At 40.6% G+C, this 27099-nt stretch overlaps 2 protein-coding genes and 1 non-coding gene across 7 annotated transcripts in view; 1 reads left to right on the forward strand and 2 right to left on the reverse strand.

The window, feature by feature from the left end:
* LOC102954674 (myomegalin) overlaps window positions 1-2712 on the reverse strand; it is a 48317-nt gene extending 45605 nt beyond the window's left edge. For 3 of the 5 annotated variants that reach the window (XM_042993983.1, XM_042993980.1, XM_042993979.1), the window contains exon 1: window positions 2439-2712. In XM_042993983.1, the coding sequence (XP_042849917.1) occupies window positions 2439-2472 (34 nt within the window). In that variant the 5' untranslated portion in view covers window positions 2473-2712. The remainder of the gene's footprint in view (window positions 1-2438) is intronic. The other 2 variants (XM_042993982.1, XM_042993981.1) reach the window with 2 other exon arrangements.
* Window positions 2713-2924: 212 nt separating this feature from the next.
* The window catches only part of FCGR1A (Fc fragment of IgG receptor Ia), a 29135-nt gene continuing 4960 nt past the window's right edge, over window positions 2925-27099 (forward strand). Inside the window, 4 exon segments of the mRNA XM_042993984.1 lie at window positions 2925-3215; window positions 22387-22554; window positions 22959-22979; window positions 23714-23971. Coding sequence (XP_042849918.1) covers window positions 22524-22554; window positions 22959-22979; window positions 23714-23971 — 310 coding nt within the window. The 5' untranslated portion in view covers window positions 2925-3215; window positions 22387-22523.
* TRNAG-CCC lies at window positions 9629-9699 on the reverse strand. The gene has a single exon. It is a non-coding gene; the product is annotated as a tRNA-Gly (tRNA).

The raw sequence follows: 27099 nt of genomic DNA on the forward strand, positions 1-27099 counted from the left end.
AAACACTATGAACATTCCTGATACTTTTTTTTTTTTTTTGGTATGGACATATGTTTTCAATTCCCTTGGAAGAATATCTAGGTGAAGAATTTACATGAATAAAGGGATATTTATGTAAATTTATGTTGAAATGTATAAGAAACTGTCAAACCAAAATGGTTATGACATATTCCCACTAAAAATCTTCACCAAGATTGGATGTTTTCAGACTTTATAATTTTAGCCATGCTACTGGGTGAAGTATCTCAATGAAGTTTTAATATATATTTCCCTGGCAATTAATGATATTGAGTACTCTTTAATATGCTTCTCGCCATTAGTCTATCTTCCTCTCTGAAGTGTCTATTTAAGCTTTTGCCCATTTTAAAAAATGGGTGCTTCAGCTTTTAATATTGATTATAGGAGATCATTTTATATTCTGGAACAGGGTCTCTGTCAGATATGTTTTGTGAATACTTTTTCCTAGTCTGCGATTTATTTTCACTTAATGGTTATCTTTTAATGAGAAGACATTCTTATTATTTTAATTATTTTATAATTTAATATTCAATATTTTAATATTAATGTTAAAGTCTGATTTATTATTTAATTAGACTAATGTTAGTTTATTTTTAAAGTTTACCTATTTTTAGAGAAGGAGAGAGTGGGTGGGGGTAGAGAGAGAGAGAATACCAAGCAGGCTCTACTCTGTCAGCACAGAACCAGCTGCAGGGCTTGATCTTATGAACTGTGAGATCATAACCTGAGCCAACATCAAGAGTAGGTCACTTAATCGACTGAGCCACCTAGGAGCCTCTAGTCTAATATTACTTTAATTTTTTAAAAGTCTAATTTATCATTTTAATACTTAATACTATTAAAGTCTAATTTGTCATTTTTCTTTTTTACTTATCTTTTTGTGTAATATTTAGGAAATCTTTGCTTACCACCAGGTCATAAGGAGATTCTCATGTACTTTCTTCTAAAACTTTACAGTTTAGTGTGTATGTTTTGGTCTATGATCCAATTTAAATTAGCTTTTGTGCATACTGGGAGGTAGGGAATGCAGGGTTTTTCACTACGTAGATCTCTAGTTGTTTCAGTACTATTTGTCGAAATGATCCTCCTTTCCCCACTGAATTGCTTTAGTATCTGTTCTTGGAAAATAATTTGACCAGAGAGGGTGGGTCTATTTTAGGGTAGGTCTATTTTAGGTGTTTCAATTCAGTTCCATTTCTATATATAATGTGTCCTTCTGCCCCTCCCATACTATCTTGTTTATAGTAATAAACAGCTTAATAGTAAGTCTTAAAGTCTTCCAGGTTTGACTTCACACAGCTCAATGAATTTTGAAATGTATACATACCAAAGTAGCCACCACGCAAATCAAGATCTGTGGCTGCTTAAGTTGTCTCCTTTCATTGTAGGACATATGCGCTTATAGATTGTGGCTGATCCCTTAGCCAAAGATCCTCTATTACAGCCCCCAGGAAAAAGAAATCTCCAGTTACCTTTAGAGCTGATGAAATAAAAAATGTCTGTAACACTTAACCATGAATATAGATTTTTCTTGGGGAAAAAAAAAAGTTCATTTTCCAGGCCAATGACTATTATTTATGACCACGAATACAATGGTTTGCAATTTTCTGTTCTTTGTAGGGAGATAAAGTCCCAGGGAGGGCCTCTAACTTAATGGACTGATAGTTGAGTGTTAAAGTTGAAGGCTGACTTTGGAATTGACTTTTATTGTGTTAGAAAAGATGAGGGGGATGCTGAGGAAAGGTGTAGGGAAGAGTAGGTTGGAACTAGAAAGGTGAATGTTGGGTCTTGCAGTGATTGTCAGGTTTTGTAGAAAGAGGAATTTGGGGTATGGTAGTAATTGTCAGATTTGAGGAAAGAGGAACTTTCCACTAAAACAAACAACAAAAAAACTTTAGTGGAAACAACCAATACTTAAAGGCCTCATTTCTCTGAGGCTTTCTCATTTATATACATCGTCTTTCTTTCTCATTTTTGTAAAAATGGCGGGCTTCGTGGGTTTTTAATGTAACTTTAAAAATGTGTATTTAAATTAAAAACTACTAACATTAAAATATTTATCATGAAAGTCCTAAATTCATCTGAAATTCGACCAACAGTGCATTTAAAATAAAATGGGCAGAACCTAAGAGACACACTTACCTGGCTGAAGTGCCCTTCCTGGGTGTGTGAGATTCTCAACCACAGTTGCTTTCGCTAGTTTTCCCCACACCTGAAAGTCCTCATCCAAAACTCATCAGACACTGCTTCCTTCGCCAAAAGATTTTAAAGTAATCTTAAAGTACATGCTTTAAAAATAAACCTGCCAGGTGCATCCTTGGAATCCACAAGAAACCCAGGGAGAGACGTTGAAGGGCCAAAAGGAACTCACTGGGAGCCGGGCCAAGGCTTTGGCTCCCCCCCACGGAGACGGAACTCACCTTCACCAGCGACGGGACGAGACGCCGATTTCATCTTCGGGCTGTTTGCAGAGGAGGAAAGTCGCACGGAGTTCCTCCCTCCCCTGGGCTCTGTTTCCACCTCTCCGTTTCTGTCTCCTCCACGACGCTTCGGGAGCCTAACACTGGACAGGGCTGAAAGGGGAGGCTGCCCTTCTCCTCCGGGTCCCTCCCTCCGGGGCGTCGGGGCAGCTCAGTCGGGCCGGGACGTTACGGCCCGCGGGTGACGCTCGCGGGGCCGCGACGGCAGCGGGGGCGGGGTCGCAAGTTCGCCGCGTGCATCCGCGTGCACCGCGCAGTTGCGCGTCGCCGGCGCCGGACACACTGAATCGACGCCGCCGTCGGGGGGCTCATCCGCAGGCCGTACGCAAGGGTGCGGGGCGCGGCAGACGGAGAGAGAGGGCGCAGCGCGCCGAGCGGCCCCGGCCTTGCCCCTGACCCTGGAGGCCGGGCCCGGAAGAGGCTAGTTTGACGGGCAGAGCCCAGAAAGTCTCAACGGCGGCCCAGCCCCGGGTCCCGAGGGTAAAGGCCCCAAACCCCGAAGTCCTAGTGGAGCGGGGGTCGCGAGTGGCGTCATTGTCCCCGCCTGTGTCGGGAGAGTCGTTTGCCCGAATCAGCAAGCCGGTTGTGTGGCTCCGAGACGGCAATTAACAAAAGCAGCAGCAGGATTTTCGGACAAAGCGGGCGTGTGGCGTGAGGGGAAGGCCGGCGTCGAAGAGCACTCTGTGTGGGCCCTGAGCGTGCAGAGCAGCAGCCGAAGTAGGTGGAAAGTGCAGGCGCGGCGGGCTCGGGGCGGGGGGGCCCAAGTCCAGTCCAGGGCCGCCAAGCCTGCCTCGAAAAACGTCTCGGTCCGCGCAGCCTCCGTCACTGCGTCCCAAACTTTGGGGGGATGTTGGGGACTGCGGGGTCTCAGTCCGGGCGCCTCCCCTCCCGCCTCTTCGCAGTGACCTTGTGTCCACACGCGGCCACGGGTGCGGCCGGGACGGGGCGACTTCTGACCTGGCAGGGCCCCGGGGCGCAACCGTTGTCCCCCACAGTGTAAGGTCTTTGCTGTGGGGCACCTTTTATAGAGGGAACGGCCTTAGGGGACAATTGCTGAGAGGGCGCGCGTCACCCAGAGCGAGCAGACGGGAAATAGCCACCGCTTAACGCAGAGAGTACTTGTGTTTCTTAAAAAAGAGCGGCTGGTAGCTCCCTGGTGGTCTAGTGGCTAGGATTCGGCGCTTTCACCGCAGCGGCCCGGGTTCGATTGCTGGTCAGGGAATGGGATTGTTCTTACTGGGCTGCCCCCCCCCTCACCGGGAGCAGTGAGTTTTGCTGTGATTTTCCCCCAAATTGGCGGGAAAATGGAGTTAACTATTCACTGAGGATACATGCCAGAAAGCAGAACTACTAGGTGAAATGGAGTGTGAATTTCAAACTATCAATTACACTACCCGCGAACCTATAAGCACCAATTATAAGCCCCCACCTGTATGACGCTTCATTTCCCCCCCTCCCCCCCACGCTTAAAATTAACACTAGAAATTATCAATCTCTTAAACATAATTTCCAAACTTTACTTACCATCAAGCAACCTCTTCATAGTCAATTTCCCCCATGGGCTTTAAGTCCACAAGAGACAAACTGGAAGTATTTCAGATATCTTGAATTGAATCTCAAATTGATCTGTTCTGGTATTTACCTTTTCTTCCAGGTAAGATTAGTCGCAGTAAAAATGTAAGTCTGCCTTTTTTGCTTACCGTGGTCTCACCAGTTCTAAATTCTGTGGGTATGGAGCTGTTGCTTGGATAGTTTCATGGGCACATTTCACCTTTAGGAACTTTGGAAAAGTTGTGCACAGCAGGGTTCCTAAATCCATCTTTGGAAGTGTTGGCAGAAATAAATGAGCACTTCAACTTGTGAAGACCTAAAAGTGGTTGGAAGCAGAACAGATTTTTAAAAATCAGAGAGTTGTTTCAATAATTTAATTTTCATTTTGATGGCCACTTTATTTTTTTGAAGGAAGATAAGACTTATTTTATCTTTACTTACTTATTTTTTAAAGTCTATTTTGTTATTTTTAGTAATTTGTACACCCAAATGTGGGCTCAAACTGATGATCCTGAGATCAAGAGTCTCTTGCTCCTCCAACTGAGCCAACCAGGCACCCCCATTTTATCTGTTTTATGAGGACATTAGTGGAGGGAAATTGCTTTATTGGATCAGTAATTTTTCTATATTTTTATTTCTCTAAAGGAAATTTAATGATAATAATAAGTTAATATAAATTATAATAAAAAGATTAATAAGATTTAATAATAAAATTACACATCTTACATTATTCACATTGATATAGTTGGCCTGTGCTGGTCATGTATTGCGCACTGTATAACATTACCTGATGAGTTATGTTCAACTAGGTGGTAATACATACCATAATGCAGCTATTTATAATTCAAAAAAGGAGGTAAAATGGGAAGGTGTTGTGATCTGTTAGTGTAGTCCTGAGATCAACTGAATTTATACCATGCTCTCACATACTTTAGAAGACTATGCTATAGTAAAATGACATACCTTAGAGCCAGTGGTTGCCCGTTTCCTGACCCAGCATGATATACAGGAGTGACCATAGGGGGAAAATGGCCTTTTGAAGGACTTACCTAATATATCTCTCTTATTGGAATGACATCAGAAAAGTAAAGGGAAGGTTCATATGGAAAAGGAAAATTGTCTGCTTTTCCCTCTTTCCCAACCCTTAATACCCAATGGAGGAGCAAATACTCTGATTCTTCACGTATTAGGATAGATACTGAGCTTCCTTTTCTTTCTTTTTTTTTTTTTTTTTTAACTTTTTTAACGTTTATTTATTTTTGAGAGACAGAGAGAGACAGCATGAGCAGGGGAGGGGAGAGAAAGAGGGAGATACAGAATCCAAAGCAGGCTCCAGGCTCTGAGCTGTCAGCACAGAGCCTGACGTGGGGCTCGAACCCACAAATTGCTAGATGATGAACCATGAGATCATGACCTGGCCGAAGCCGAACACTCAACTGACTGAGCCACCCAGGCACCCCTGAGCTTCCTTTTCTAATGGTTGAGGACACACTATATTAAAATATTATACAAAGGGGTGTGGCTACTGCTGCCCCTTTTCTATCTGAGCATCAAAACCTTCCGCCTGGCTGGTGTCAAGGAGAGCCTCCAACCCTGCATCTATTTGTCTTTTTTCTGGCTCTCTCCTCTCAGAGGACTTGCAGCATCAGATTCATTTGGGGAAGTTTGGTTAAGGTTGTTTTGTGCTTAGCAGGAAAATCTTCTAAGACCTTGAATTGACCAGTTTACTGGGATTCCCTCTACTGGGGCATAAACCCTACCAATAACAATTGTGATTATATACATGTTGCCGCTTTTCATTGTATACATATCTCCCTCAGGAACCCCCACACCCACCAGGGAACCTAGGTCATTGGCAGAATGAGATTTGGGAATTCTTTGTTTCTCTGGCCAAACACTACTAGTAAGTGCTCTAATTCCATCACTTTGGAAATTATACTCACCATAAATTAAATACTGTTTATTTTGGAGAGTTCAGTTTGGGGGCAATGGAAATTATTGCTTTAATGTTCTTTCTGTACTTTTCAAATTTTATCCATAATGCAGATTTTTCATCAAAAAGTATGGAGGACAGAAGACAGTGGAAGAACAATTTTTACTGTAAAACAAACAGGCCAAACTTTGTTAGGACTTACAAGTTTAGCTTTACAGTGGTGGCTTCTGTATAGAAAGAGTTCCTTTCTTTGTGCGAAAAAGCAGTTTTTTTGTTTTGCTGTTTTTCCTTTTGGCTGCCAGAGGGATTAAGTATTGTCAGAAGGACTTATCTCTATAGTCCCAAGAAACCTCACTTGGCAAGCAAGCTACTGAAAATTGGTGGGGTATATCAGTCACTCTTCCTGGCAGAGATCTGATAACACTGCAGTCAGAGCCATTGAGAGTAAAATTCTTGACTTGCCAGTCAGTATGACATTATTTATACAGTGAAACTTTGGACATCAGCGGGTTTAGCTACTCATGCTAAATTTTGAGCCATCCTCTGGTGGCAAATGTCACCATTTGCTACATTTGCTACAATGGGAGTTTGTCCCATTAGCACTTCATTTAATACATGACAGTGCCCTGGACACAAGAGTCTCCATTAATACTTTAAGAGCATTCATAGTATAATCATGCAACTCATTGATTTCCATTAAACATTTGCACAACTGTACATTGATTTGGTATAGAAGCCATACTCTTAACTTTAATTTCTTTTTCTTTTTCTTGGAAGTTTTACCCAAACTCTGTCAGTTGAATTCACACTCTGTCTTATAGGAACACAGACCAAGGAGTTGAATACTTGCGCTTGACCGGTTACACAGCAGCCTGGAGACCATTTTATCTCCTTGACAAAGAGCTCAGGGAGAGCGAGGCGGTGTGACTAGTCTGTGAGGCCCATTGGAGCAGTGAGGAGGCTTCTTATTGCCTGAGGTCAAGGGTGAGGGGTAGAGAGGGATGGAGTGGGGGCCATGGGGGAGCAGTCCCACTAAAGTAAGCACAGCCTGTATACTTGCTTTTGGTTTTAAGAGGTTATCCACTCAGTCTCAACAAACTTAGTGATAGCTAAAGCACCATTTAGGTGGCTGCTTTCAATCCTTCCTTGTCACTGCTCAACCTCCAATTGTCTATCAACATATGGGGACTGTCAAAAGGTCCTTACTCTCCTTTTTATAATGACCACTTAGGGGAGATCATCCTGGGGAGCGTTCTCATATCCCCATGCACCCCCTTCTGTCTTTTCGCCAAGAAAGTACTGGGACTTTACTGCCCCTGCACTGAGCACCAAATTTATCATGCAGTCTAGCAGTCCTTAGGCAGTATTAGATTGTGTTTGTCACACTTCTGTAGAATTGACCAGTAAGGAGACAACAATCTTAAATGAACTGAGGTAGTTACTACTTAGACACACAGCATAAGCAAGTGTAGTATGTTGTCAGCTCCCCACATGTATAATCCCATAGCAGGACACCATACTGGAGGGATCAAATGACAAGAAAACACAAGTGGTGGCTCACTCTGTCATGAAGGAGCTAATTCCATATTGCTGTCAAGCAGTTTGATAGCTTGTAGTTGCATCCTACAGGGGTGGAGGCAAGGTGGAAATTTCCGGGTCTCACCAGAACCAGGGAGACAGGTGAAACTGCCTGCTTATAGTTTGCCCCAGGACAGGCAACCTACTACAAGAGATCAGTGAGAAATAGCCATACAGTAGCACCTCACAAGACTGCCTATCTTTCCATGTTCCAAGGGGATATTCAGCCAAGATTTGGGTCAAACAACATTGAACCTTGCCTCTGTGGCCCATGTGGAGAAGTACAGGGTCACCAGAGTGCCATAAAAGAGCCATTCTCCTATACCTCGACGAGCACTGAAAAGGAGGTTGGCTGGATAGGATATCTGTGATTTGCCCTTCTCTACCGAAGTTTCTTGAAAATGCTGCTCCACTGTTGCCTTGCTTTCTATGTTAGTGCTTATCTAATTCTGTTGCTTTTGTAACTTATTTCATAGTTTTGCCTGGAGCACCTGAGGATGTTTTCTTTATTTTTAAAGTCTAATAGTTTTACCGTGGTGTTGTTTTGAAGTTGATCATCCATGGTCAATCCCTGGTACCTGATGAGCCCTTTCTGTGTGCCTTGTCACATAAGCAATGCATCATTTTCCTTTTTATAATAAAATCAAGTCTCCTAGGCCTGATTCCTGTTTAGAGAAAAATCTTAAAAACAAGAAATTATGTATCACATTACAATGTTTATTGGACAAAGACAAAGATTCTCAGACAAGTTAAAACAAAATAGTAAAACCATCCTGATGATTTCAACACAATATTGCCAAGAAAGGACTTTAAAATATCACCATCAGTTTACAACAAACGTACAAAGACATAATGTAAAGGTTAAATTGTAGTGTAGGGCTAATGCGTAGCTTGAAAAATAACAGCTTTGTTTGTCAGAACATTGGCTTTACCAATGAAGGAAAACAAAAGCTCAAAGAAAAGAGCATCAGAGGCAAGGTCAAGGAGATCCACTGGTTGCAACTTAGGCAGAAAGTCTAAAATAATCACCTCATTCAGCAACTGTTTCTAACTCATCTGGCAACTGTTCCTAACTCATCTGGGAACTGTTTCTCTGTTCTGTTCCCAGGTAATGATAAAACGATGTGATCGGCTTTAAAAACTCTGTACCCCGGCTGTTCGAGGCCGCACTCTTATCAAGAGTGTTGGTCCCGATCGGTTGGCCTTGCCTCTTATTGTAATAAACTTTGTTGTGATTGTCACTGGTGCCCATAGCATTCTGTTTCAGGAGTCGTGTGGATGCAACAATAATATCAGAATAAGGAAACCCTTGAACATGAATAAATTTATTCTTAAAGAGTGAAATGTTGCTGGTTTGAAAATAGATTTTAAAAACTTAAATTTTAAGCTATTCTTAGATGAAAATTAATCACCCGCAGTCTCCAACGCAGTCACGCACTTAGTGCCCTCAAATGGGAATCCTTTGAAGGAGCGTCCAAGAGGTAGAAAACAAACCCGGATCAACCGTTCCCAGAGTCTTCAGTTCTTTTTCCCTTATTAAAAGTCTACTTTTCGGGCTAACACCTGTTGGGGCACGCTGCCAGGCGCGCAGGCAGCGGCGGCGCGGCTGATGACGTGAACCTACGCGTTTACAGCAGCTCCCCTCGGGTCCACGCGAGTTCCTCCTCACCAGCCTACACCTTTATTCATGCTCAGGGGTGTCTGCGGGGCCCCGCGGCTATTGTCCTCCCGGGACTTTGGTGTCGCGATCCTCGCTCTGTGCTGACACGTGGCCCAGCGGCCAACCCAAAGCCCAGCAAGGGCATAGGTGACCTGGTAGCTTTTTGGGTTCCGTGGGGCCTCCAAGGGAAAGGCTGAAAGTAACTGTGGTCTTAGGTCCAAATCGCAAACCCTTTCGCCCCGCCCTGCCCCGCCCTGCCCCGCCCTGCCCAGACACTCCCACTTTCAAAGTCAGACTCACTAAATGATTGCTGAATGCCAAGCACTGGAGCGTAACAACCCAGAACTCTAAAAGACCGTATTTGCCTGTGCGGTGTAATTTTGTGGGACAAACTATAAAGGAAATTGCTGCATTGGCCGGGAATCGAACCCGGGTCTCCCGCGTGGGAGGCGAGAATTCTACCATTGAACCACCAATGCTCTCCTGTGTTATGTAGGTGAAGTTCAGGTGGTGTGTCCAGAAAGACTTAGCAATAGTTGTAAGAGGTTTTTTTCAAGTGCTGGCTAATAACTATTAGGGGCATGGGTTTTTATAGGCAACTTATACTAGACAAAACTATCAAAATATCTGATTTGTCTGTGCAAATTCTTAACTCTGAAAAAGTTAACTTTCAAACTGTGTAACAGACTCCAACAGAAAAACATAAATTCATCCAGGTTCCTTGTTTCTGTTCCTAAGTCTTCAATTATTAACCTCAAACTGTTTTCTTAGTGGTTCCTGAAGGTAACCTGGTTACTTGGGAAGGTAACCTAACTTGTAGGTGAGGTAAGTAAAATTCCAATCCAGGAAAGAAATAAGAATCAGAACCAGAATTAGTAACCAAAAAGAGAGAAAAGGACAGAATCAAGATAGATATAATGAAGACATAAATTTTGGTCCATGTAGTTAATTCTTTGTAGCTTTTTTTTTTTTTTTTTTTTTTTTGGTAAAAGAGTAATGATCAGTCTTATAATCATTATAATGTGTCTGCTTTTTAAGATGTATAAAACCTTAGCATGGATATATGATATGAAAAGATTAGTAGTAAGTTTGCATTTAATGTTGGGAGAATCCGCTTTCTCAAGTTAATAGGCTTTGATTTACTAGCTGTATGAGGAGTAGACTATTTTACTTTATTTTTTTAAACTGAGTTGAATCCTCAGCAGCTTTTTTTTTTTTTTTTTTTTTTTAAGTTTATTTTTGAGACAGAGAATCAACGGGGGAGGGGCAGAGAGAGAGAGACACAGAATCGGAAGCAGGCTCCAGGCTCTGGGCCAACAGCCCAGAGCCCGTCGCGGGTCTCGAACTCACAGACCGTGAGATCATGACCTGAGCTGAAGTCGGACGCTTAACCGACTGAGCCACCCAGGCACCCCAGGAGTAGACTATTTTAAAGAAATACTTTATGTTGAAATATTAATATAGTGGTCTTTTGTTGAAGTTCAAATAATGGAGAGATTTCTTTATTCAAATTTCCCTGGGGAAATTAAACTGAAGCGAGGAACCTGGATAGCTCCCCCACACGTTGGGACTAGGAATCATTTATGACTTTTTGAAGGACAGGAGCCACAGAGGTGCAATGATGCCTCTCTTGCTAGAAGAAGGCAAGCTAGGTGGAGGCCGAGTCATAAACTTGAGCTCAACAAGGAAAACAACCATCACCTCGACCTTGAAGAGCTTTGGCTCCCTCTGCCCTCTGCCCAACGCCCAGGACACACACCGCCTCTGGCCAACACGCTTTCAACTACCACCTGCATCAACCAGGGGTACATTTATCCCCACGTCTCTTTTGAAACTACAGATCTGCACCTCCAACTCACAACTCCTGATTTACAAATCACTGCCTCATATGCATCTCAGAGTCACAAGTGCTAAAACTCAACGCACCAGGGAGTTCCCTGTCAGCATCACACACCACCCTCTGTACCTCTAAGATCAGACCCAGGCACAGTGTGTCCCAAAATATAGTAGTGCATTATCTCGAATGTTTTAGTCAATCATCAAAACAACAGCCAAATCTGTTCCTGCCCCTGCATAGTACATTTACCCTCACCCCAACCATCCTATTGCCCAAATCAGATCTTACTATTCTTTTTGGATAAACTCTTCATCCTTCCAACACAGAAATTTGTTCCTAGTATAATTAATAAATAGTGCTTAAATTTATTTGGCTTTCTGTAGGCTCACTGACACTTCATTACTAAACTCTTCCATCTATCACCTCTTCCTTCCTTCATATAAGTAGGTTAAAAATAATTGGCCCTCCTACAGCCAGTCTACTCTACTCCAATCCATTTGCCACATTGCATTCTGATCACTCCATGATGTAAAGCTGGACATACCTGTAGCCTAAATCCACATCACCCACCACAGTAGCTAACCAACAGCAATCCTCCCTCCCTTGGTCATTGGAGCCCTGGAGACCAGAGGAAGCGTTGGTAAAGAACTGTAGTGGTCAGCCCCTGGAGTTGGTGGGTTCTGGACTTGTAATGGCTTTGAAACACATGTACATGTTGCAGAAGCACAAATCTCTGGCAGAGATTGGAAATAAGGAAGCAAGAGCAAAATGCATCACTGTGCTGGTAAACCTGGCTTTCTGACTTTGCAATTTCACCAAGTCCGTTTCCAGACAGCTGGGTTAAAGGCCACCAAAAGGCCTCTGTAGGAAGTTCCCTGCAGGAAACATTCTGAAACTTGGTCTTCTGGAAATTCTTAGCAGTTAAGCTTCAGAGGTGTCCGAGGAGCACAGGGGTCTCCACACAGGGACAATTTTGTATTCTTCAGCTGATAATTTGTATCCTTTAGAAGGAGCAGGTCCCACCTGAGGTTCTCATCCATCCCAGATCAAACTCCAGAATGGCCTGCTTAGTGTAACAGGGACCGTGTGTTCACCGAGTCCAGGTATGGACAGGTAGCTCCATTTCTGTAAAGAAGCCCAGGAGATGAAGCCTAAGGACCTGCCATGGGTTGTGAGAGAAGAAACCTCATCCAGTGTTGGACACATGTTGGATGTGTTACAAGCTGAAGAATGTGGGTGCTTCAACAGCCAGCCTCTCATCTTCCACCTGAGTGCGCCAACTTTGGTTGCAGGCCAATACATATAACTGTTTTTCTTTTCTTTTTTTCTCCACCACAGTAATTCATTCACCTCTACATGAATCTTTACTTCAAAGGCAAGTCTGTTCTATGCAAGGATCCAACAGACAGGGATCTAACTCACTGCAGTCATTTGAGGAAAGGGAGAAAAAGAATAAAATGGGCAGCGTTTGGGGAACAAAAAGCTATTAAAAAGTGTGTCTACACAGTGATATGCCACCTTGGGACTGAGACAGGACTGTGATCATGGAAGGATCAGTGCTTAGCATGAGGTGCACAACTGTTCCTCTAGGGTATGGAGTAAGTTCTGGTGTGTTGCTGGGACATGCATCATTTGGAACTAATATCCTTGCCACAATTGTGTGCAGAACTTCTGATATCATGACATCACCTCCTAGAATATGAAGAATAACTGCGGTGTGTTTCTCTCTTTGGAAATTGGTTTTGGAACAAAGCCAGATTTCCCTTCTTGTTGTGCCTGTATTCTTCTGATTTTCTGTTGTCGTGATACGTGTAAATGTATCCGTAGGAGGAGACTTGAGGAACATAAAGAATGTCTTACTCTCTCCTTTAGATTGCCATTCCATAAACTTTTCTTGAACTTCCTATATATTACATTGGACCAGAAAGTTGAGAAATTGGGCAATAAAGAAATTTCTCTCTAAAAGTCACTACATCATGAATGGTCAAAATCATACATTAAGTTAACTTCAGGAACCTAGTATCTGAGAAGTCAGTTGTTCCTTTTGAATGCTAATTATTTGCCTTTTCCAACTGCTTATCAGACAGCTACAGTTACTTTACACATAGATGAGTATTCACTTTCTTTCTGCCTTAGGTGGGCACAGCAAATGCAGAATAAAAACTGTTCAGAACGAGAGAGAAACTGAAGAGTGGGCAAAGTGCTAGGAAGTGCTAGAGCCAATCCAACTTTAACAGCTGACCACTCAGTTAACAGCTGAACACCCTGATTGACCACTCTTCACAAATGAAATCACATCAAGTGATAATGTGGATAATTGCCAAAGCAGAAGCATGTCCAGCTTATCTCTACTCTGTCCAAAATGGCAGCTCCAGAAGGCTGAAAGTGCAGGACCGTATCAACCTCTGTTTCTTTGCTACATTCATAGGAAACACAGTAATTTCGGGGATACCAAAACAAGTAGGACAGAAATGGCCATCCCCAGTTTTGGTGTTCTGAAAAGGCAAAACTAAGGGGGTGGAGGTTGGGGGACAATGTTGGAAGTTTGATAGGGTGGTGGAAGACTGTTCCAGACCAAATACCTCCTGCTGTTGGCCCAGTGATGAGGGAAGCAGTTGGCATCAGAGGAGCCACATAGATGAGCATTTGATACACTGTGGGAGGCAGAGACAAAAGAGCAGCAGAAAACTGGGCAAGGCAGGCAAGGAATTTGGCACCACCATCTATCCATCCCCACGCCAGAGGAAGTGTCATCCTGGGTTCTTTCTTGCGGTCTCCCTTGACGCCAGGCAGTTAGTAACTGAGCATTCACCTATGAAGCAGTTCTGACTTCAGTGCCAGGGAATTTTCCTAAATTAAAACATGACAGTAATCACACACAAATTGAAAGATAAGGTATTTTTAAAGATTTATTAGTTTATTGTACCTTTACAGTTGGAGGGTGAAGAAGAAAATATCAAAGCTCTTTGTCTAACAAAATGGCTCTTGGAGATTAATCTACATATCATTACCCATGATAACAAAATAGCGTAAAAAGCAGTTAAAAATGGATAGTTATATTCACTAGAGATATTTACTGAAGTCATGCTTTTTGCCTTAAAGTCTATTAATGTAGCTATCTTTTGGTTAACGTATTTAGTAACGCTCCTTTTCTCTCCTTTTGTTTTCAACCTATCACATTATGGTTTTGGCATGTCTCTTGAATACAGCATATTTATAGTTTTTTTTTTAAATTAAGTCTAGCAATATTTATTTTTTACTGAATAATTTGGTCTACTTACCTTTAATATAATTGCTGATATAATTAATTTTAAACCTATCTTTATTTGTTCTATTTGTCCTCCTTGTTCCATGTTTTTCTTTCTCTCTCTCTCTCTTTGGATTAGTTATCTTTTAAACTATTATAACTTTTTTATTGTTTTATATACTTTGCTTCCATTTTTCCTTCTGTTTTTCATTGTATTTCACTTTGCTTCTATTCTTTCAGTGATTAATTTAGAAATTACAATCTTAATCTTTAATTCTTTTTCTTTTTTTGGTTAATTTTAGTCCTTAATGTATCAAGCATAATAATAATTATTCCATTTCCCTCATCCTGAACAGTATATAGACATTTGAATACTTTTATTTTATTTAGTCTCATCTACATATATGCTGTTATCCTTTATTATAGTTCTGAGTATTAAGTTCCGAAGACAATTTACACATTTTTATACGATTAGTGTTAGATTTATCCATGTATTTATGGCTATCCTTTCTCTTGGTTTCTTTCTGTGTGTGTCTTTCCATGTGGAATAATTTTTCTTCTGCCTGAGAAACATCATTTAGAAATTTCTTTTGTGTTAGTCTGCTTGTGAAGAACTATTTCAGGTTTTTTTTTCTTCTGTGTTTACTTTACTTTAATTAGTGAAGACTATTTTTATTAAGTATGTAAGTCTAGAAGGCAGTTAACTGTCTTTCAGAACATAAAGGATATTTGCATTTGATTTTTGTTTTTCAGAAATCAGTCAACGGTCTGACTGCTGCTGTTTTGAATGTAATGTGTGTGTGTGTGTGTGTGTGTGTGTGTGTATCTCTATCTATCTATATATATTTATATATAGATAGATACATATATAAAACAATTTTTGTCTTTTTTTTTTTTTTCTGCAGTTTTACTTTGATTTCTCTAGTACTGGTGTCCCTTTACTCACCTTGCATGGGATTGGTTGGCCTTCTGGAATCTGCTGATTTGTGTCTTTCACATTGTCTGGAAAACTCTCAAACATTGCTTCTTCAAATATTGCCTTTGCCTTGTTTTCTGTCTCTTCTCCTTCCAAGGCTCTAACCAAAATTCAAGGTATACTTTCTCACTCTATTTTTCCTATTTTTTGTTTGTGTGTTTAATGTTACATTTTTTTTCTTGCCCTACATTTTGAATTTTTCTCCTTCCCCGTATTCTGCCTTACTAATTTTCTCCTCAGCTGTGATTTTTCTCTTCAGCTGTGAACTCTTCCACTGAGTTCTTAATTTTAGCTATTTTTATTTCATTTCAGAATTTCTTTTTTTCCCTCGCCAAGGGAAGAAAATGTTTCCAGGAAGAGGAAAGGATCAACTGTAAAATGTTGATAGATTAGATTAAATGAGGGTCAGAGTTGACCATTGGGTTTAGCAAAATTAATTTTTGGCAGCCTTGACAAGAGCAGTTTCAGGAAAGTGATGGGAAGAAAGGTATGATTATAGTAAATGCTAGATGAGAGACTGAATATGTAAGTGGGACAATGGCCAGACCATATATAAAAATAGAATTCTGAGCCACAATCTGCAGCAGCCAGCCCTGAAGACCAATCTGTTATTTATACTAACTAGCCCAGGAAGTCAACCTATAAGTCATAGTCAGTCTACAAGTCATAGTTGTAGAAAGTCAAAATGTTGTCTCCAGCAAACAGTTCAAGAAGTGAAACAATAACCCCGGTAAAAATTGGCCCCAATTGTGAGATTTGATTAATAAGACAGCTTCCCTAGTTTTTGTTCATGCTTCCAATGAGACCAACCAGAAGAAAGCCAAATATGCCCTCCTAACCAACTATATAGGACCCCCTTGCCCACCTACCTACAGCTTTCCCATGTCATAGCACTTGTTCCATCAAGTGCCTACAAGTGACAGGAATAAAGATTTAAATAAACAGAAGCTGAATCAGTACAAGAAAGTGGTTTTGCTGTCAAATGACTATAAAAGTATAAGATCGACTTAGGATTTCAGGCAAGCAACAGAAAAATTTTCCATTGGTTTTTATCCTAGAGATGCTTTTGGTGATGACCCTACAGCAGGATAATCCTGGGATCCTTTCCAACTGTAAGAATATATTAGACTGAGAGGACCCAAGAAACCTAATTTCTGGCACTCCTGACCATGACAAAGCCCATATAACAGGTCTGTCCATGATTTAATGTTGAATCTGGGAATGGTCATTACCATTCTTTCCTATTTGAATGGTCATCTCATTTCCTGCTTCAAAAATGATATCCCCCAAATATATCTATATGTGTATAGATATCTATCTATCTATCTGTCTATAGATATATATCTATGTACCTATATCTATATATATCTATATCTATAGATATCTACCTATCTATATAGATAGATAGATCTATATATAGGTATCTATATCTATATCTAGCTGGCTTTAGTATTGTAGTCTCAATATTTAGGTGGAAAGTAGTCTCCAGAGACATCAGACACAATTAAGTATATGGATTGGGAATCAGGAAAGGAGGATTGTTCTCTTAGGAGATAGAGAAATTGATAGAACTGAAATTATGCCATTCACCCCTCATGTCCTGTGTAGGAGGGAAATTCTTGCCTTACTTGACCCATAGACCGCAGAGAGCCTCCAGCAATAGAGCTACCAAAATGAAAAATAAATTTGCTCTGGCTTAAAGCATAGGTGAAGTAGTATTGCATCATAAAATGATCTTCAGACATCAATTTCATTTGTAGTTCCTTACCACTACTCCAGTCTGTCTCCTCTCATAGGTTACTGCAAGGAAAATATCACCATCATTCATCACTAATTCCTCAGAATATTAAGGAATCACCACCACCAATAGTATCACCAATAGTAAAGTTCTGAGAAATTCTGGATTCTGTTGTCATTAAAGAGGTCATTTCTTTTGCATAGAATGTTGAAAGTTTTGATAGTATGCAGATAACATCTTAGATTTGCATTAAGTTGAAATAGTCTGAGGGAAAAAGTGATACAATAAAGCTCCTATAGGAAGCTCCTATAGGAAGCTTCTATAGGAAACCTTCTATACATTAGAATTCCATAACAATGAGTTTTGGTAATATGTTTTTGCTACTGCCTAGAGCATGAAGTTGGTGAAAGGATTTTTCTTTGAGTTTTAATCCTGGTGATGATCTTTATAATTTCTTATATAAAATATGCATGATATACTTTTAGGAGAATCAGTAAAGAATAGAAATAGCATGTGAAAATTCTAAACCATGAGAAGAGGGAAATGGAAAAAGAAAAACGGCATATAGAAGAAAAAAACTCCATATAAAAAGTCAAGGAAATTTTAAAATTTATCAGTAATTGGTAATGAAAATATCATGAGTCCAAAGTTATGAAATGCAGCAAAAATAGCAGTAATTACAATAAAAAGAAACTCTTATACTTTTATATTAAGTGTGAGGCTAGCAATCCCTATCAAACTAACTCCAGCATTCTTCACAGAGCTAGAACAAACAACCCTAAAATTTTCATGGAACCAGAAAAGACCCTGAATAGCCAAAGCAATCTTAAAAAGAAAACCAAAGCTGGAGGCATCACAATCCCGGACTTCAAGCAGTATGGTATTACAAAGTTGTAATCATCAAGACAGTATGGTACTGGCACAAAAACAGACACTCAGATCAATGGAACAGAGTAGAGAGCCCACAAATGGACCCACAAATGTATGGACAACTAATCTTTGACAAAGCAGGAAAGAATATCCAATGAAATAAAGATAGTCTCTTCAGCAAATGGTGTTGGGAAACTGGACAGAGACGTGCAGAAAAATGAACCTGGACCACTTTCTTATACCATACACAAAAACAAACTCAAAATGGATGAAAGACCTAAATGTAAGACAGGAAGCCATCAAAATCCTCAAGGAGAAAGCAGGCAAAAATCTCTTTGACCTCAGCTGCAACAGCTTCTTACTCAACATGTCTCCAGAGGCAAGGGAAACGAAAGCAAAAATGAACTATTGGGACCTCATCAAAATAAAAGCTTCTGCACAGCAAAGGAAACAGTCAGCAAAACTAAAAGGCAACCGACAGAATGGGAGAAGATATTTGCAAATGACATATCAGATAAAGGGTTAGCATCCAAAATCTATAAAGAACTTATCAAACTCAAAACCCAGAAAACAAATAATCCAGTGAAGAAATGGGCAAAAGACATGAATAGACACTTCTCCAAAGAAGACATCTAGATGGCCAACTGACCCATGAAAAAATTCTCCACATCACTCATCATCAGGGAAATACAAATCAAAACCACACTGAGATACCACCTCACACCTGTCAGAATGGCTAAAATGAACAGTTCATGCAACAACAGATGTTGGCGAGGATGTAGAGAAATAGGATCTCTTTTGCACTGCTGGTGGGAATGCAAACTGGTGCAGCCACTCTGGAAAACAGCATGGAGGTTCCTCAAAAAGTTAAAAACACAACTACCCTACAACCCAGCAATTGCACTACTAGGTATTTATCCAAGGGATGCAGGTATACTGTTTCAAAGGGACGCATGCACCCCAATGTTTGTAGCAGCACTATCAACAATAGCCAAAGTATGGAAAGAGCCCAAATGTCCATCGATGGATGAATGGATAAAGAAGATGTGGTATATATATACAATGTGGTATATATATTTTGGCAGTCAAAAAGAATGAAATCTTGCCTTTTACAAATACATGGATGGAACTAGAGGGTATTATGCTAAGCAAAATTAGAGAAAGACAAATATCATATGGCTTCACTCATATAAGGACTTTAAGAAACAAAACAGATGAACATAAGGTAAGGGAAACAAAAATAATATAAACACAGGGAGGGGGACTAAAACATAAGAGACTCTTAAATATAAAGAACAAACAGAGGGTTACTGGAGGGGTTGTGGGAAGGGGGGATGGGCTAAATGGGTAAGGGGCATTAAGGAATCTGCTCCTAAAATCATTGTTGCACTATATGCTAACTAACTTGGATGTAAAATTAAAAAATAAATTATAAAAAAAGTGAAGGCTGAAATTAATAGCTTTAGCATAAGACTTAAAATTAGTAAAAGGACAAAATAAACCCAAAGAAAGGAGGAGAAAGAAGATAATAAAGATAAGAGCAGGGGTGCCTGGGTGGCTCAGTCAGTTAAGCCTGCCTCTTGGTTTCAGCTCAGGTCATGATCTCACAGCCCTGAGACTGAGCCAAGCCTTGTGTTGGCTCCATACTGGGCATGGGGTCTGCTTGAGATTCTCTCTTCCTCTCTCTCTCTGTTACTCCCCTGCTCCCACTTGCACACACATGCACATGCTCTCTCTCTCTCTCTCTCTCTCTCTCAAAAATAAATAAATAAATAAATAAACAAATGAAAAAATAATTAAAATAGAAAAATCAAGATACAATAAGTAAATTTACAAAATCTCAAGTTGGTTCTTTGAGAAGACTAATAGTGTTGACAAACTTCTGGTGCAATTTATGATGAATGTAAATGCAGAAATCTCAAGTACAAATCACTGGCAACCAAATTCATTAATATCTAAAAATATAGAATAAATCATGCTGAAATTAGATTTACTCAGGAATGTAAGAGTATTTTTTTAACGTTTATTTATTTTGAGAGACAGAGACAAAGTGCAAGTGGGCGGTGGGGCAGAGAGAGAGGGAGACACAGAATTCAAGGCAGGCTCCAGGCTCCGAGCTGTCAGCACAGAGCCCGACAGGGGGCTCAAACCCACCAGCCATGAGATTATGACCTGAGCCAAAGTCAGAAGCTCAACCAACTGAGCCACCCAGGCATTCCAGGAATATAAGAGTATTTTTAATAATAGTAAATCTATAAATATAATTAGCCACATTAGCAAATTTAAGGAGAAAAAGCACATTGTCTCAATTTATAGAGTAAAAGCTTTCAAAAAAATTTAACATCCATTTGTGATTTATCAAACTAAGAAATAAAGCATTATTTCCTGAAAAAAAAATATATACTCAAATCCTATGGAAACATAACCATATAAGGATCAGAAAGGAAGAAATAAACATTAGAAGATCATATGAATATCTATAAAAAAGACACAAAAGAATTTGATTAGTTTCCTCATTAAAAAAAATGTTTCTTTATTTTGAGATATATTTTGAGAAAGAGACCGTGTGAGTAGAGGAGGAACAGAAAGAGAGACACAGAATCTGAAGCCAGCTCCAGGCTCTGAGTTGTCAGCACAGAGCCCAACATGGGGCTTTGGCTCATGAGCTGTGAGATCAGGACCTGAGCCAGAGTCAGAGGCTTAACTGACAGAGCCACCCAGGTACCCCTAGTTTCCTCACTTGCAAAATTGAGACGAGAGTGTCTACTCATAGTTTGTTGTGAGGGGTAAATAAGAAAAGATATAGCAAGCATGTTTGGCTGGCACATAATAGTCTATAAATATATGCAATGATGATAATGATAGCAGATAATCAGACAACATCTATCTAAAGAAAAAAATGTACTTTTCTTTGGACTGAGCAATGTTGGTTCTAGGAATGTGTCCTCTGAAAATAATAAAAGATAGGTACTAGACTATTCATTGCAGTGCTGGTGATAACAGTAAAACATTGGAAATAACCTCCATGCCCATTAAGAGAGGTGGTGAAATTATGAAACATCTACACAGTGGAAAACTGGAGATAAAATAGTGTAATAATTATGAATATAGGCTTTGGATGTAAGTTTCAGTGAACTGGGACCCCCTAGACCTTTCTTCCTTGCTTTTAATTGTGTCAGTCAGCTATTGCTCTATAATAATCTAAAAAAATCAGTGGCAAATGATAGTATGCCTTTATTTTTCAAAGTTTGCAGGCCAGTTTGGGCAACTCTACTTCAGGCTATGATGGCCAGGACAGCTCTGCCTCACAACATAGCTGGCTAGTCAGAATGTGTTCTCGTTGTGACAATCACAGAAGCACAGGGGGTTTCAGAATGAACACAATGCTGTTTCTATCCACATTTCATTAGGCACCGAAAGTCATGTGGATGAGCCAAAGTCAAAGGTCAAAGAAGTATCCTTAGCCTCTCATGGGGGTGTGGAGGCAGTGCTGATTGAGGAAGGGGGAGAAATTGGGGCCAGTAATGGAATCTACAGCATTATTTGTCATCATTTTAATTCTCTGTTGGTGAGATTGCTACCCAAGTCCGTGTTTGCACTCATTGGACACATTCTAGTTTCTGTTTAGTTTTCTTTCTTTCTGAATAGAATACCTAAAAATCCCTCTATATCTAAACAACTCTGCCTTAGGAACCAACTCATTTTGATAGCATAGAGCTTCTCCCCATACTCTGAAGCTCCCCTGTTAGGGACATTTGCATTCATGTATGTGAGTTATTTTTCTTCTCTACAGCATTTACATTAAACAGTTGATTTTCTTTGATGTAGCCAAGATAAACACTCCAAATTCATAATGTCTCTCAGGGAGTGGCTTTAAAAAAATAAAAATGGGACATTGATCCTGCATGTATTCCCAGAGGAATAGAGGCTGGACTGTAGTAGGGGAGCTCTTATAAATGAGTTACTCATCACGGGTCACATACAGGTCGATATAGAATAATCTGGATTCAAATGATAAAGTTTTAGAGGCACTGGCCAGTCTTTGGAGCAATTTTAGAAATGAGGGTTTGCTGGGGTGCCTGGATGGCTCAGTCGGTTGAGCATCTGACTTCGGCTCAGGTCATGATCTCATGGTTCTTGAGTTTGGGCCCCGCATTGGGCTCTGTGCTGACAGCTCAGAGCCTGGAGCCTGCTTGGGATTCTGTGTCTCCCTCTCTCTCTGACTCTCCCCTGCTCGCACTCTGTCTCTCTCTCTCTCTCTCTCAAAAATAAATAAAGATTTAAAAAAATAGAAATGAGGATTTGCCATATTTTAGACTCAAATAATTAGTAAAGGGAGAATACAGTCAGAATAGAATATCAATAAAAACTTTAGTCTTTCCCTTGAATTCCGAGGGTTTCATAAACCCCAAACCCAGAGTTTCAAACTAAGGGAGATAGGCTAAGAAGTTTGAGAACAAGGAGAGAATGACTCAAGAATTAAGGATGTATTTCCCAGAAAAGGAGTGTGATGAAAGTGGTCAGAAGAAGCAGTTTCCTTCCTCTTTTCTAATCTTGGCTTCAGAGCTTCCAGCAGAAACTCTTCAATGTCTTGCATGTTACAGACTTCACTGTTCCCATCAGCTTGGAAATAACATGTGGCTCTTGACGGCTCTGCTTCTTTGGGGTAAGTTGGGCTTACAGGGGATAGCTAGAAGGGTACTGGCTCTGGCTTTGGGGACTCAAGACTTTTTGTCTTCCTTTGGTATCATAGGCTAGAACTCATAAGTATGGGGACAACCATATTTGTGCTTCCATGGTTTATTCATGCTTATTATATCAAAAGGATGGGAAGAGAGACTTTGAGGTAACATTAGGCCTGGAAGCATCATGTTAAAATAAAGCCTCATTAATAACCATCTATAGGCTGTTCAATGCCACTAGCCCCTGATTTGGGGAAAGGGAATAGAGAAAGACTCAAGAGACTTAACCTGGCCCCTCAGAGTCTACGTTAGTTTTGTCTCCTTGATTCTCCCTTCCTTGTCATCTCCCGCTGACCAATTTATGTCCCTGTTCTTTGGTCTCTTACAGTTCTAGCTGGTGCGCAAGCGGGTGAGTAATCTTAAACTCAATTTCTCTTCCTCTGCCACATCCCTGCACATGGGTTTTGTTATCCTGAAGAAGAGAGTATCAGGAGAGGATAGAAAGAAGAGGGAATTACAAAGTATGTAAAATCCCCTATATTTAGGGTATGATTTTGATAAAATGCTGGGTTTTAAGGTTTCTACGATTTTCTGCAAAAGCTTTGACCTCTGAACTGAATTGCCTACGTGTGTACATAATAACAGGAAAAGGCCAGAATTGCAAAAACATAGAAGTAGCTCTGCTGGGTTTTTCCCAAACCAGTCCCTTTTAGGAAAAAGCTGAGTGCTTGGTTTCTTCTCAGAGAGAACCAAACAGGTACCAATGGCTTTGAAATGAGGAGTTTGAGCCTTGGTTTCTGATGCAGATGCTAATTAAGGCCTGAGATTAACCCTCAGAGACAGTATAGCCCAGAGTATAAGAGAACCAGCCCCAATCAGCTTGCCTTAGTTTACTAATAAATTAGTCATTCATTTCTCAGGAACCCCAAATCTCCAACAGCCAGATGCAGATTTAATAACATGAACAGAGCTCTCTGCATGGGGTCTGGACACTTGCAATGGCTGGCTTTTATAGGATCCCACTTGCTTATTTTTCCATCTCATCTAAATACATATTTTGTCCTTGTACTATCCATAAAACCTTACCAATTGTTCAGACTTTCCTTTTGTTCCACTTGTTTGTTGTTGTTGCTTATCCCCAAGCAGACCTTACAAAAGCAGTGATCACCTTGCAGCCTCCATGGGTCAGTGTATTTCAAGAGGAAAACATAACCTTATGGTGTGAGGGAACCCATTTGCCTGGGAACAGCTCTACACGGTGGTTTCTCAATGGCACAGCCTTTCAGACCTTGACCCCCAGATACAGAATCGCTGCTGCCAGTGTCAGTGACACTGGTGAATACAGGTGCCAGACAGGTCTCTCAGTGCCAAGTGACCCAGTATGGCTGGAAATCCACAGAGGTAAGTATGGCATGGAGCAGGAGAGCTGGAAATCACAAGGTCTTCCTTTGTGTTTTCTTCTTTCTGGATGCCACATGTATGTGTTTGATTTATTGGAGTATGTATGAGTCTCAGGTCTATGCACCTGCCAGGTGAAATGAAGTCAAGACACTCAGAAAATCACATTAGGGTCCTTAAACTGTGCCCCAACAGCACACCAACTGGGACAGCTGTGAGCAGGGTGTCTCCAGTAAAACCTAGACTCTAAGGTTTTATTATTTAAAATTATGTAACTTTGTCGAAAAAGTTATGCCTGCACATAGTAAATAAGAATTCAGAGAAATGAACAATGATGAACAGTGAAGTCTCTTTCCCATCCCAAACTCCTAGTCCGACAGTCGCCTTCTGTAGAAACAAAACTGTTAATATATATAAACTTAAAAAAAAAAAGTGGTTGGTAGACTACTCTATATACTGTCCTATCACTTGCTTTCATCACTTAAAATACCTTGGAGGTCTGTTTAAATCCTTAGAAATCTGCCACGAACTTTCAAATGTCTGCCAGTATGGCTGTGCTGTAACTGATTTAGCCATTCTTCCTTTTACTAAACTTCTGTGTTTCCAGTTTTTTGTTTTTACAAGCAATGTTGCAATACACATCTCTATACATATAGTCTGGGACACATTTCATAGAATATCTGTAAGATAATATTCTGGGCATGAAATTACTGTGAGACTTGAAGCATTTTTTTTTTTATTTTTTTTTATTTTTTTTAAATTTTTTTTTTAACGTTTATTTATTTTTGAGACAGAGAGAGACAGAGCATGAACAGGGGAGGGTCAGAGAGAGGGAGACACAGAATCTGAAACAGGCTCCAGGTTCTGAGCTGTCAGCACAGAGCCCGACGCGGGGCTCAAACTCACGGACCGCGAGATCATGACCTGAGCCGAAGTCGGCCGCTCAACCGACTGAGCCACCCAGGCGCCCCTAGACTTGAAGCATTTTAAACAACGATGGATAGAAGAAGGGGGGAAAAAAACCCACTACCCACTTAAATCTGTAAAAGGTTTCTATTTGTTAAGAAATGGAAACCGCAATACTCTTTAGGGCAAAATGTTTCATTGTCAATACAGATCATTCAAATGTGTTCTTTCGTTAATCAAAACCATTAAGGTAAAACTTCTGTGTAATTGATAATGTAAAACTTTATGCTGGGAGCAGAATTAGATTAATGTGGACTAGGTTGCCTTTGGAGGAAATGTGTTTTAAAATACTGGGAATGTGAGAGGAAATGCTAGGTGTTCCTCATGAGTCTCTTTGGATTCTGGGAATCAGATCCCAGGCTACAGGTGTGAGGCAAGCCGACAGAACTGTTTTAGCAAGAGACTTTGTGTGTAGTTCAAGCAGAAGCAGTGGTGTTTCGTGGTTCAAGTGACAAAAAATGAAGCAGGGCTGGGAAGAGGCCATTTTTCTTTACCTCTGCACAGACTCCAGAAACCCCAGCATTGGTGACTTCTTGAGAATAATAGCTCTTACATTTTTAACATTGTATTATATATTATTATATTATGGATCTCTTACATTTTAATGTAAATTTTTATTGAAGTATGACACACATACAACAAACCTTAAGTGTACGCCTCAGTGACTTTTCACCAAATAAACAGCACACAGAACAATAGAACATTTCCAAAATCATAGAAACTCCCTCTTGCCCATTTCTTTAAAAATTTTTTTAATGTTTATTTATTTTTGAGACAGAGACAGCGCATGAACGGGGGAGGGTCAGAGAAAGGGAGACACAGAATCTGAAGCAGGTTCCAGGCTCTGAGCTGTCAGCACAGAGCCCGATGCGGGGCTCAAACTCAGGAGCTGCGAGATCATGACCTGAGCTGAAGTTGGTCGCCTAACCTACTGAGCCACCCAGGCACCCCAAGACCCCCCTCTTGCCCATTTCTAGTCACTACACCCAGTGATGACTTCTAACACCATAGGTTTTCGCCTGTCCTTTAACTTCTTCGTATAAATGAATACGATATGGTAGGGTATGTACTCTTGTGTTTGGCTGCTTTTTCTCATGTTCATTGTGAGATTCATACATGTTGTAAAGTTGCAATTCATTTGTTCTCATTACTATTCAATATTCCATATTAATTCATGCTATTGATGCATTCTTGGGTTGTTTCCAGTTTGGGCTTCTTATAAATAGCACCACTGTGGGCATTTGGGGGGTAAAGATTTTATTTATTTTTTAAAGTAATCTCTACATCAACATGAGGCTCAAACGTACAACCCTGAGGTCAAGAGTTGCACACTCCACTGACTGAGCCAGCCAGACGCCCTCACTGTGAACATTTTTATACATGTTTTTTGGTGCACATATGTACACGTATGTGGAATTGCTAGGTCACAAAATGTGCATATATTCATTCAGCTTTAGTATTCAAAAGTGATTACAGCATATTACACCCCCACCAGTGCATGAGAGTTCTGGTTGCTCCTCCTCCTCATCAACATTCCGTGTATTTTAGCCGTTCTGTTGCATGTGCAGCAGTTACCACATAGTTTTAATTTGCGTTAAAACTAATGACTCATGATACTGAGCATTCTTCATGTTTATTGCCTCTTTGGATGTCCTCTTTTGTAAAGTACCTGTCAAGGTTTTTTGCCAGTTTTTCCGGATTGTTGTCTTTCCTTATGGACTTGTAGGAGCTCTGTATTTTGGATATGGATCCTTTTTCAAGTGTTGCAAATATCTTCCACTCTATGGCTTGTCCTTTCACTATCTATGTTGTTTTCTTTTTTCAGTGAAAAAACTTCTTACATTTCCTGTAGTACAATACATCAGGGTTTTGGGTTGGTGCTCACTACACCCTATTTAAAAATGTTTTGCCACAGGGGCACCTGGGTGGCTCAGTCGGTTAAGCATCTGGCTCTTAATTTCGGCTCAGGTCTGGACCTTATGGTTCGTGGGTTCCAGCTGGCAGCGTGGAGCCTGCTTGGGATTCTCTGTCTCCCTCTCTCTGCCCCTCCCCCACTCGTGCCCTCTCTGTCCCTCTTTCTCAAAAATAAATAATAAACATTAAAAAAATGTTTTACCACAGTTAATCAGCAGTGGAGGATTCAACTGCAGTCACCCTAGCTCGCA

This window comes from Panthera tigris, chromosome C1 (genome assembly GCF_018350195.1).
Source record: "Panthera tigris isolate Pti1 chromosome C1, P.tigris_Pti1_mat1.1, whole genome shotgun sequence".
Classification (NCBI taxonomy): domain Eukaryota; kingdom Metazoa; phylum Chordata; class Mammalia; order Carnivora; family Felidae; genus Panthera; species Panthera tigris.